The sequence below is a fragment of the Apodemus sylvaticus genome, chromosome 4 (genome assembly GCF_947179515.1).
Source record: "Apodemus sylvaticus chromosome 4, mApoSyl1.1, whole genome shotgun sequence".
Classification (NCBI taxonomy): Eukaryota; Metazoa; Chordata; class Mammalia; order Rodentia; family Muridae; genus Apodemus; species Apodemus sylvaticus.
In genome coordinates, this window is record NC_067475.1 from 130,656,823 (window position 1) to 130,669,140 (window position 12,318).

Sequence of the window (12,318 nt, forward strand, 5' to 3'; positions counted from 1 at the left end):
AGTCACTAGTCACGGTGAGTGACTCAAGCAGCCTGTGTGCCTACACTGCTCACTTATAAGGTAGGAAAACCTCCCTCACCGTGTACAAGGAAGGTGTGTGTGTGTGTGTGAATTTACAGCCCAGGGGTAGCCCTTGCCCAACATCTGGAGGCCCTGGGTTCAGTCCTCGGTACTGTACACACACAAGGAGAGCTGTCTCAATGGCATTTTCTTTAGCCGCCTTTAGAGGCATCAGGCACAGCACTGTGGAGGCCTAGCCCAATTCTGTTTTTGTTATCTCAAGTTTTCATCAGATAACTTTAGTTAATTAGCTTAAATTATAGATACTTTTGCATAATGGGTTGTAATCTTTCACATAAATCAGTCTGTGTGTACATCACTTTGGAAACTTTAAAACACTATTACACACCACTTTAGTAATCTTTTATTAGCCACAGGCCTGGAACTTGCCATGTAGCCCAGGCTGGCCTCAAACTCACAATCCTCCTGCCTCAGCTTCCCAGTACTGGGATTACTGCCATGCACCACCTGACCCGGTAGGTTGCTTTGTACCATAAACTGTTGCAGTGACTTTGTTAAGTGAACATGCAGGAAGAGGCTTGGAGGCCAGTCATCTCTTCAGGCTAGGATGTGGGTGGGGGCCGAACATTCCTGGGAATGTGCTCACCTTTCTTCAGGTTGGAAGGGTTTGTTTTATGCTATCAAATTAAAATAATGAAATCTCCAGTTGTCAGTAAAGAGCCCAAACCAAGAAGATGCCACTGGCCAGATTATGCTTACACAGCTCCAACACTGTGTAAGAACCACTGCTCAATGAAAGCAAAGTGTTCTCTAAGGGGAACCAGCATGGAGCACACGTGGGTTTACTAGGTAGCTGGGTAGTCATCTGCTGGAAGAGTCCCACTGGGTAAATGAGACAAGGCAGAACCGGCCAACTGTGCCATGTAGTGCATTCTAACACAGCCAAGAACGGGAGAGACCAGACTCAGGGCAAACTCGGTTCCCTACCTTCCTTGGAGGTCAGAGCCCTTTTCAAAGTTTATCTTCTGAAGTGGAAGATTTAGGTATTGTTGGGGAGTTGTGTGCATGTGGTGTGCTTAGAGGTCCCGCAATACAATGGTAGCTTTGCATGTGTTGTTTTATTTTGCGTTTGTTGGCAGATTGTGCTTTTCAAAAATTTCCTTCAAGTCTTTGTAGCTTGGGTTCAGATAGTTGTTTCTCAGAGCTATCTTTTCTCTTCTGGTGGTTAAGGCAGGTGTTGGGGTTACCCTTTACTTAACGCACACTCACTGACCCACCTTTTGCTCCTAATGCCCATCAAGCATGGGTTTTTGTACCTGCTGTTGTCACACCCTCTATTGTCCCCTCTGGAGTGTGTCTCTTCTCTCAAAGCTTGGCCTGCAGTCGTGCTTTGCTCTGCTCGTGACTGATTCTGGAACGTATTCTGAAACACACACCAGCCTTGACGAGTGTATTTGTAGCTTCTTCCATGAGGCAAACGGTCACCTAACAAATCCACCTCTATATAATGATGTTCCTCTGGAAGATGCTGGCATAGTCTGCTTTGAAGAATTTAAGAGTAGACACCACTGGTGCGTTCTTTAGCTTTGCTTGACTTTTTTAGTGTCTTTATTTTTACAGTGCTAGAGTTTTACAAACATAATTTGGCAATTTGCATCTTAATTGGTTCCAGTTATTTCTAAACAGTCTGAGATTTAATTATTTTAGTTTGATATCATAAAGCAATGTATTACAGTGTGACTGGTATTCTGTTTGGATATAAACCACTCACATTAAACCTAATGCTTGGTCAGTGGATGGGTGCAAAGAGCTAGTACTTGTGTGAAAAACAGTCCTATTTGTCGCTCACAAATTTGCTCAGGTATATCTTCACAGGATGCTTCTACAGCTGGATATGTCTGTCTCTTTCCACTTAGTGCTTCTTGCAAAGGAGTTGAAATGGGTACCACACTACAAGAACAGATAGTAGCCATGTTTGTTGAAAAGAAAATGAAATTATTGCTTTGCCATTTGTATGCTTTTATATGCAAACTGCTTTGCATACTAGCAGGTGCTGGTTATTAGTATTAATCTGTGAGTCAGGTTGTTTGTATTGGTGCACTGTCCTCACACATATGCCCACCTCTACTCCACTCACTCTACCGCGTCGTCTCCTGCAGGCTTCCGGAAGATCAGTTTGGATGACCTCCGGAAGGCATACATTGTCAAGGACGTACAGCAGTACATCCTCCACCGCCTGGACCAAGAGGAGGCGCTGCGCCAGCACCTCACCAAGGAGACGGCCGAGACGCTGAACCAGCTGCACATCAAGAGCAGTGGGTGCTTCTTGTATCTGGAGCGTGTGCTGGATGGAGTCGTGGAGAACTTCATCATGCTTCGGGAGATCCGCGACATCCCGGGAACTCTGAATGGTCTCTACCTCTGGCTCTGCCAGAGACTTTTTGTCCGAAAACAGTTTGCCAAAGTTCAGCCCATTCTGAACGTGATCCTTGCTGCCTGCCGGCCCCTGACCATGACAGAATTATACCATGCTGTGTGGACCAAAAATATGTCTCTAACCTTGGAAGACTTTCAGCGCAAGCTAGACGTCCTCTCCAAGCTCTTGGTGGATGGGTTGGGCAGCACCAAGATCCTGTTTCACCACAGCTTTGCCGAGTGGCTATTGGATGTGAAGCACTGCACCCAAAAATACCTGTGTAATGCTGCAGAAGGACACAGGATGCTGGCCATGAGCTACACCTGCCAGGCCCGGAACCTGACCCCCCTGGAAGCACAAGAATTTGCCTTGCACTTGATTAATTCAAACTTGCAGCTGGAGCCAGCCGAACTGGCTCTGTGGATGATATGGAATGGTACCCCAGTCAAAGACTCCCTGTCCACCTTGATACCCAAGGAGCAAGAGGTGCTGCAGCTGCTGATCCGAGCTGGTGCTCATGTCAACAGCGAGGATGATCGCACCTCCTGCATTGTCCGGCAAGCCCTGGAGAGAGAGGACTCCATTCGGACTTTACTGGATAATGGAGCCTCTGTCAATCAGTGTGATTCCAATGGGAGAACTCTGCTGGCCAACGCCGCATACAGTGGCAGTCTGGATGTTGTGAATTTGCTTGTCTCCAGGGGAGCTGATTTAGAGATTGAAGACGCCCATGGACACACACCACTCACTCTAGCTGCTAGACAAGGGCACACAAAGGTGGTTAACTGTCTTATTGGGTGTGGAGCCAACATTAATCATACAGATCAGGATGGTTGGACAGCACTGAGGTCTGCTGCTTGGGGGGGCCACACTGAGGTGGTGTCTGCCCTGCTTTACGCTGGCGTAAAGGTAGACTGTGCAGATGCAGACAGCCGGACTGCTCTGCGTGCAGCAGCCTGGGGTGGCCACGAGGACATCGTCCTGAACCTGCTACAACATGGTGCCGAGGTCAACAAAGCGGACAATGAGGGGCGGACTGCACTCATAGCTGCAGCATATATGGGCCACAGAGAGATTGTAGAGCACCTGCTGGACCATGGCGCAGAGGTGAACCACGAGGACGTGGATGGCAGGACGGCTCTCTCTGTGGCCGCGCTCTGTGTGCCTGCAAGCAAGGGGCATGCGTCAGTCGTGAGCCTCCTGATTGATCGAGGTGCTGAGGTAGATCACTGTGACAAAGATGGCATGACGCCCCTGCTGGTGGCCGCCTATGAAGGCCATGTGGATGTGGTGGACCTGCTTCTAGAAGGAGGAGCAGATGTCGATCACACCGATAACAACGGGCGCACACCCCTTCTGGCCGCAGCTTCCATGGGGCATGCGTCCGTGGTCAACACGCTTCTGTTCTGGGGCGCAGCTGTGGACAGCATCGACAGTGAAGGCCGGACAGTTCTCAGCATAGCTTCGGCACAGGGGAATGTGGAGGTGGTGCGCACTCTCCTGGACAGAGGCTTGGACGAGAGCCACCGAGATGATGCTGGCTGGACGCCGCTACACATGGCAGCTTTTGAGGGTCACAGGTTAATATGTGAAGCGCTCATTGAGCAAGGTGCTAGAACAAACGAGATTGACAATGATGGGCGCATCCCCTTCATTTTGGCCGCCCAAGAGGGCCATTATGATTGTGTCCAGATCCTGCTGGAGAACAAATCCAACATTGATCAGAGAGGCTATGATGGGAGAAATGCATTGCGTGTTGCTGCCCTGGAAGGACACCGAGACATCGTGGAGTTACTCTTTAGCCATGGGGCTGATGTGAACTACAAAGATGCTGATGGGCGCCCCACACTCTATATTCTGGCCTTAGAAAACCAGCTCACAATGGCCGAGTATTTTTTGGAAAATGGTGCAAACGTGGAGGCCAGTGATGCGGAGGGAAGGACAGCGCTGCACGTCTCCTGCTGGCAGGGCCACGTGGAGATGGTGCGGGTACTCATTGCCTGCCACGCTGATGTCAACGCAGCAGACAATGAGAAGCGCTCAGCATTGCAGTCCGCGGCCTGGCAGGGCCATGTCAAAGTGGTCCAGCTTCTGATAGAGCATGGTGCCGTGGTGGACCACACGTGCAACCAAGGAGCCACAGCCCTCTGCATCGCAGCCCAGGAGGGGCATGTGGACGCCGTGCAGGTTCTGCTGGAGCACGGTGCTGATCCCAACCATGCCGACCAATTTGGACGCACTGCCATGAGGGTGGCAGCCAAAAACGGGCATTCTCAGATCATTAAGTTGTTAGAGAAATACGGTGCTTCCAGTCTGAATGGCTGCTCCCCTTCCCCTGTCCACACGATGGAGCAGAAGCCTCCACAGTCGGCACCGTCCAAGATGCAGTCTCTGACCATCAGGTCCAACAGCTCTGGTGGCACTGGTGGAGGGGATCTGCAGCCTTCCCTCCGGGGCTTGCCCAATGGGCCAGCTCATGCCTTCAGCTCTCCGTCAGAGTCTCCAGACTCGACCGTGGATCGGCAGAAGTCGTCCCTGTCCAACAATTCTCTGAAAAGCTCAAAAAATTCATCTCTGAGAACGACGTCCTCCACGGCCACAGCTCAGACGGTGCCCATTGACAGTTTCCACAGCCTGTCCTTCACGGAGCAGATCCAGCAGCACTCGCTGCCTCGCAGCAGGAGCAGGCAGTCGGTCGTGTCCCCCTCTTCCACAACCCAGTCCTTAGGACACAGCCATAATTCTCCCAGTAGCGAGTTTGAATGGAGCCAGGTGAAACCAAGTCTGAAGTCAACAAAATCAAATAAAGGAGGCAAGTCAGAAAACTCGAGCAAGTCTGGGTCAGGTGGGAAAAAAGCTAAACAAAATAATTCCTCACAGCCAAAGGTTCTAGAATATGAAATGACTCAGTTTGACAAAAGAGGACCTGTCGCCAAGTCTGGGAGTAGCCCTCCTAAACAGACGCCAGCTGAATCTCAGTGCAAAATCGTGGTCCCTTCATCTCAGGACAGCAGCCGTGCCCAGCCACAGTTTCTCATCCACCAGCAGAGCGGTGAGCAGAAGAGGAGGAATGGGATAATGACGAACCCCAACTACCATCTGCAGAGCAACCAGGTGTTCCTGGGCAGGGTCTCTGTCCCTCGAACTGTGCAGGAACGAGGGCATCAGGAGGTGCTGGAGGGCTTCCCTCCCTCGGAGACAGAACTAAACCTTAAACAAGCTCTGAAGCTGCAGATTGAGGGCTCTGACCCCAGCTTCAACTACAAGAAGGAGACACCCTTGTGAGAGGTAAGGATGGAGGGAAAAATCATAAAGGAACCAAACTCCCTCCCCCTCGTTAAAACGCCCCCTGCCTGCTGCTCCCAGGGTCCTTGAGGCCTCTCTCGGTATGTATTCATGGCGCTCATCCCAGGTCTGCTCAGCGTGAGTTCTCCAGTCCAGCACCTATACAGATGCTCAGGTGAATGAGAGGATAGCTGGTAGGTAATAGAGACTAGGTAACTGATAGATATGCTGATATGTAGAAAACTAAGGCATAGATGATAGATGGATGATGAGAAGATAATAGAGACAATTGGGGACAGATTTTGTACCGTAGATAACATACATATACATAGATGCTTGATCTACTCCTTATCTCCCCTCTCTCTTCCCCTCAGAGTGTTAGACCGAATGGATGTGTTTGTATTTGATGCTGCGTTCATGTGCTTGGAACATGGTCCAAACCTGTGGCACTCTTTCAGTAAAGATGTATTGGATAAGTAGATGAACAGATCAATGTATCATTTATTAATCCTAGATTAAGAAGTTTATCCTGTATCATCCTCTTCTATCAGGAGATTTCTGATAGAGAACAGGGTTGTTTTCTAAGTACTCACTGATTTGTTTTTGAAGCACTGGGCTCTACCTAGTGAGTAATTGCTAAAGGTTAATTCCATGTTTCTCCAAGAAACAGATCATAGATTTAAATTAGTAATCAAGTTTTATTATAACAACTCTTGTAAAAATCTAGTAGTGTTGGCAGGTAATATACACAGGTGTGGACTGTGGTAAAAGGTATGGGTTTATCATATCTACTTATTTACATATTTAGGGGCAAGATATAGCTAGCATATATTAACTTCAGATCACTAATACATTATCTTAAGTAAGACCACTTTTATTCTCACGTCAGGAGGCTTCACTGCACAGGTTGAAGTGGGCGGAGAAGTAGCAGGTGCCCAGTTGTGCACTCTGGGAGCTCCCTGAGAGGCACTTTGCTATGTTATAAATAAACTGAAGATTTCATTATAAGTCTTGTCTCATGTCTAGTGACCTCTGGTGACAGCCACACTCAGGCAAGCTAGCATCAACATCTCTTGTTCCTCTTGTCTTTGGTGATACAGTTTAAAATTTGATAGATAAAATATCAGTAAATATGTCTTCTAAAACTAAACACCCTTCTGTATGGACAGATGGATGACCAATCCAAAGTCATTCAGAAATACTTCCCCAAATTCTTGGTTTTGGCCGTGTGATTCCCCCAGTGTGACCCCTCAACTCCTAAGATCTCTTATGAAAACAAAGGACTGCATCTATGTCAGATACTAAAAATAGGATATAAAAATAGGATATGAAAATGTTGGTAGAATAATGAATATTTGTTTATGTATTAAAATTGTTTGTTACATATTAAAATACATAAACATTAAGTGGATAATATATTCTTTTATAAGGTCTTAAAACTATCATAAGAAAAGTGTAGAAATTATTTTATTTTTATTTTTTCCAGTTTCCAGTGTATGAAACAGAAGGCATTGTGGTTGGAACAGCCCTTCAGCTGCCAAGTGGAAGCCAGCCACCTAAGGCTGTGCTGCGAGACTGGGACTCCCCGCAGTTCTGTATTCTGACTTCCTGTCGTGTGCCTACCCAGTAAGGCTGCCCTTCTCAGCATAGCCCCCATGCTGAAGCAGTCTCCACCACACCGAATAAATGCAGATGTAAACTGCAGTTCCTCAATACAACCAAACCTGGTTTTGAGTATTTTCCCATTTGGTAAACGTGCATGTGCCACGGTCAGGTGTCTCCGCAAAGGCAGTGTTCCGTATTTATTGTTTTCTGCGTTTTCGTGTGTACTCAGTCCCATTGCATTGTCTGGTGTGCCTGGTTCTTGTGTATTTAATAGATGTTACTCAATAAAGCAATTCTTGCAACTGTTTTCTGTCCGTTAACCTTCAGCATTGGATAAAAATGAGTGTCTGTGTTGAGGCCACATGGAGGTGAAAAATGACTTTGTGGTGAATTTTCCATGGGGATCAATTCTGGTGGTGTAGAGAGTCACTTGGGTAGTTAACTCTCTATTTTTCCAATCAAGGACGTCTGTGGCAGACTTAATGTGACAGAGCAGGCACCCGCCAACCACTCCAACTGCAGCTACTCTGTGCACTCACAGAGGCTCTGAGCCATCTTCTACCTGCCTGTCATCCCATCTGCAAGTAGATGGACCATCATCCTGAAATTTGGACATTCTCAGGGACAGAGCAGTCAGTGCCTGGGGGCACGTGTCAGACAGAGGCTCTAAGACCAGCCAAGGATGACACTCTGATTCCTGAATCATTCACCGGCTGCCTTCAACTCCTCCAGCTAAATGAAATGTAATCGATCATTGTAATTGAATGCTCACCGCTCTGAGCTGTTTCCACTTGCCAGTTACTGCATGATCAAATTAGCCCCAGTCAGAAGCAATTGGGTACATGTGAATGGCTTGGTGGAATGGATGTTCTCGAATGTACGGTGTGCTGTCTATCTCAAGTGATACCACTAACTGCCAGTCACAGCACATGTGGTTATTTGATAGAAGTGATGGGCCTGCACTTTTCTAGCCACAAACTCTTTTCCTGTTTTCTTCTTTGCACAGTTGCACACAAGATGTCTGGATGTCATGGTTAAGGGAGGCTTGTGGAGCAGCTTAGATGGATGTGTGCAAGCATTTGGCAGGACTATTCAGAAGCCAAGGACAGTTTGATCCTTGAGTGAGTCCTGTTCATCTCCCCAGCCTTGGGGACGGACTCTGTGGTCTACCTGCTGTTGCTAAGGGGAAATGGGGAAAGAGAATTTGGAAATTGAGCACAAAACCATTGCTACTACTGAAAACTTTGGAATGTTCCGGTGAGAGGCCAGTGATGGTCATTGCTTGTAGAGGGCACAAGGAGTGTGTTTGTGGAATCTCTGATGTGTAATTGCTTACAATGAGTGTTTCTCACTTGAGTCTTTGTGGAAGCTTTCCCTTGCCTTGTCTATTTCAGTGTCAGCCAAACTCATTTCCTGTGTGTCATCTGTCAGTTATAACCAGGATGAGGGACAGCTGATGAGCTCACTCAGACTTAAGGTGACGGGCGGTTGATACTGACAAGGCAAATGTGAATGTTCCAAGGATTGAATTCTTGTCCCCATGGGACATTGATTAGTGACACTTAACAGGACTCTTGGAAGGCAGCCTTAAAAGTGTTTCTGAATCTGTTGATAAGTGTGATCACACCCTGTTACTGGAACCAGTGTGAGTCCTCACACACTTAGACACATTTACCGTAGAAGAGGAGCCTCTGACTTCTTAGTAGGTGTATTTTTTTTTTTAAACGGTAACCCATTTTTTAAATCTGGTAACGCTGCCAGATTTTCTATTCACCTTGAATTATTAAGATCATATTTATTTAATTTTATTACTTTTAAAGTTGCACCTTGTGACCAAAGGGCAAAGACAACAATGCATTAGGGATTTGTGTTTTCCAAGTGTCTTTGTGTCCATCTTGATGAGTGTGGAACAGATGGTAATGGGAGAACCTGTTAGAAAAAGAAGGTTCTCATAAGTATTCCTTGGGGTGTTTTTTTCTTTTGTTTTGTTTTTATTATGATGATTTAAAGTAGAACAAAATGGTTTCTGGTGAGGACCAGGTTGACCAGGGTGCTGTAGCCAGCCTGCTGTACTGTTCATTTTGGAGTGGGGGAGGGGATAGGACCACAACTGGGAGAAATAATGACTTCTGCTCTATTACAAAGATAAGGAACAGTCCCACAAATGAAAAATAATAAATGGCTATTTTTGAAATTCAAATATTTAAATTTTGTAAGTCAACTGTTTAGGACGTCACGTGTCTGTAACGGGTTTATTTTTTTGGTAGCATCCCTTCCCAAAGGTCAGTGTCCCTGGTATGACAAGTGGCAAAACATCAAAGAAGTAAGCATCTGAAGGGGTCCTGGAAAGTTTGGGGGGGAAAGAGGACCAGAAACCAGTGCTCTGTGGTATATACAATGAATACCTTTTGTTCTGTCCTCCCACCCCTACCGGATTCTTCAACCAAAACCAGTCCTGTACTTCAGAGACAGGAACAAGTCCTGCCCCTCCCGCTGCTTGGCTGTGCAACTGTTCCTTTTGCTTACTGCCCTCCGTCAACACTTTCTGCAAATGTAGTTACAGACAGATGCTTTCTTTCTGTTGTTCGCTGTGTGTGGGGGGGTGTAAATAACCGAAAATGTACATTTCACAGTGTAAAGTTTTATTTTATTCCTTGTATTATATTATGCGAAAACATCCCGATGCACATGAAGTGCAAATAAATCTATTTGCTTTACAGAAGGCGCCTCGGTTCAGTGTCATCCTTTAAGGAGTGGCGTGAGCGTGGGATGCTTACAGCAAGAATTTTTCCTCAAGTTTATAATTTTAAAAAAACATTGAAGGAGAGGGAGATAAAATGCTGTCCAAAGGGAACTAAGAGGCCAGGATTTAGCCTTTATCTCCTGTGAAGCTTGGATAAGTGTTTGCTTTTCTGTTCTTCCTCCCTCTCCTCTGACAGAATTCCTATTGTATCTCACTGTCAGCTTTTTACTGTGACCCTGTGACCTGTGTCCCTTGGTTTTACTAGAGTCTTACCCTGAATATTTTTTAATTTTCTGGAAAAATGAATTGTTTTCTAAATAAAAGTGTGCTCCTCCTTTGGTAAGCCTGAGTCCCTTCTCTGGATATTTGTTTTCCCCAGAAGAACCCAGCACTGACCATGCATGTGTGTGTATATACCATTCATCATATATATATGTCTCACCAACATGCCCCCCCCCCCAATTTCATGTCTTGTTTTGAGAACCTACTAAGACCAGTTAGTGCTCCCCGTGTGTGTGGATATGGGACATCCCCTGGAGCCTGGGAATCCTACCAGTGCCTGCACCATCAAAATGAATGGCTCTCCTTCAACTGTCCACTCCTCAGTGAGGGCTGAGGCTTGGAGAGTGCCCCTTCCATCTATCCCAGAATTTCAGGTGCCTTGGTCTTCTGCAAGGCTTGCGTAGGAAACCATGGCTATTGTGAGTTCGTGAGATCGATCCCATGTGACGTCCAGAAGATGGTCACAGTGCTCCCCCACACACCCTTACTTGCTCTCTGACTCTTACGTTCCCTGGGCTTTAGGGCGGGGTGGGAGAGTGGTGAAGACTTCACTTAGGGTTGAGCACTTTGAGCCTGTCAGTTTGAGCACTTTGAGCAGTCTGCACTGGCTGCTACCCACTGCCAAAAGACGCTTCTCTGGCCACGATCTAGGGGTAGGTGAATGACACAAATGTTTAGAAGGCAACTTTACAACATTTTAGAATGACTTTAGTGCTGATTACACTCAGCAGCTCACCTTCAGGCTTCCTTAACTTTGTTAAAACAAGAGTTACATTTTGCTGGGAATAGGGCTCATTTAGCATGTCCTGACTTCTATTGTTACCACACCAAGCCAAAACCAAAAAAAAAAAACAGTAAATGTGCTGAGAGCTAAGCTAGCACTTTAGATTGTTCATTTAGGAACACACACTGCAGCCCCTACAATGTCAGGGCAGAGTTGCGAGCCGTTATTGGCACGGTACCCACTTAGGCTTCTCTGCAGACCAGGATTAATGCAGTGCTGGCTTTTCTAATGTTGTCCTTATGTCTGAGGAAAGTAATATACTTATGAAAAAGAAGACAGTGTTAAATTAACCACGTGGTTTTCCACATTTGCTGGCGCTTTAATCTGGCTACCGTATGTCTCAGGGAGGCTGAGTTTAGCAGGTCCCTGGGGCTTGCCAGTCAGCTTAGCTTCATTCACAAGCGCTAAGATAGTGGGAGACCCTGTTTCAAAACACAAGAGGAGCACCAGAGGAATGACACCCAAGGTTGTTCTCTGTTTTCCACACACCGAACACATTCACCCACACATACACGCACCAGCACACACATGAACATATAAGCCACACACATACCTTCTTGCCACCATATTTAAGTTTATGCGTGTGTGCACTCACATAGGCACACACGCATAAACTTAAACCAAATGTTGCCTTTATCATTTTCTCTCATAAAATTGCAAGGCTCAATATGTGAGTGTTCTAAGGACACTGCAAAGACTGTCTATCTAAACCTGAGACTGTCAGTTTCCATGTAGCCAGCAGGCACAGTTGTTCATTCTACTGAATAAGTATAAAAGATACCATTTGGGTGATACTTATGCTCAGAAGAGCAAAGAAAACCCCCAAAGTCTTTCGTTATATTTTGCTCAGAAAATCCAATAGCCCTTCTGGCTGGGTTGACAAGAGTTTCCGCTGAGCAGTTGGTTCTATCAGATGCTGAAGCTTCACTCTACCGTCGCTGAACTTTTGTGTCCGTGCTGTGGTAGTAGGTCTAAAACGTATTTTGTTACTCTTTGACTACTGTTGCTACATGGTAGTCGTCTGCTCTTCTGAAGGATCATACCTATGCATGTTGACATAGTAAAGGTCTATTGAGGTCATTTGAGAAAAAGATGAAGCATTTAAGTTAATGAAGAGGCTGTGGGAGCTCTCCTTTCTGAGGCAACAGCACAGTTAAGACACACAGGGCCCGTCTCAGACTT

General features: G+C 46.4%; 1 protein-coding gene across 1 annotated transcript in view; it reads left to right on the forward strand.

Annotated features, from left to right (window-relative positions):
* Positions 1-9,046, forward strand: part of Ankrd50 (ankyrin repeat domain containing 50) — a 37,048-nt gene extending 28,002 nt beyond the window's left edge. The window contains exons 4-5 of the mRNA XM_052180594.1: positions 2,181-5,725; positions 7,209-9,046. Coding sequence (XP_052036554.1) covers positions 2,181-5,722 — 3,542 coding nt within the window. The 3' untranslated portion in view covers positions 5,723-5,725; positions 7,209-9,046. The remainder of the gene's footprint in view (positions 1-2,180; positions 5,726-7,208) is intronic.
* Positions 9,047-12,318: the final 3,272 nt, after the last annotated feature.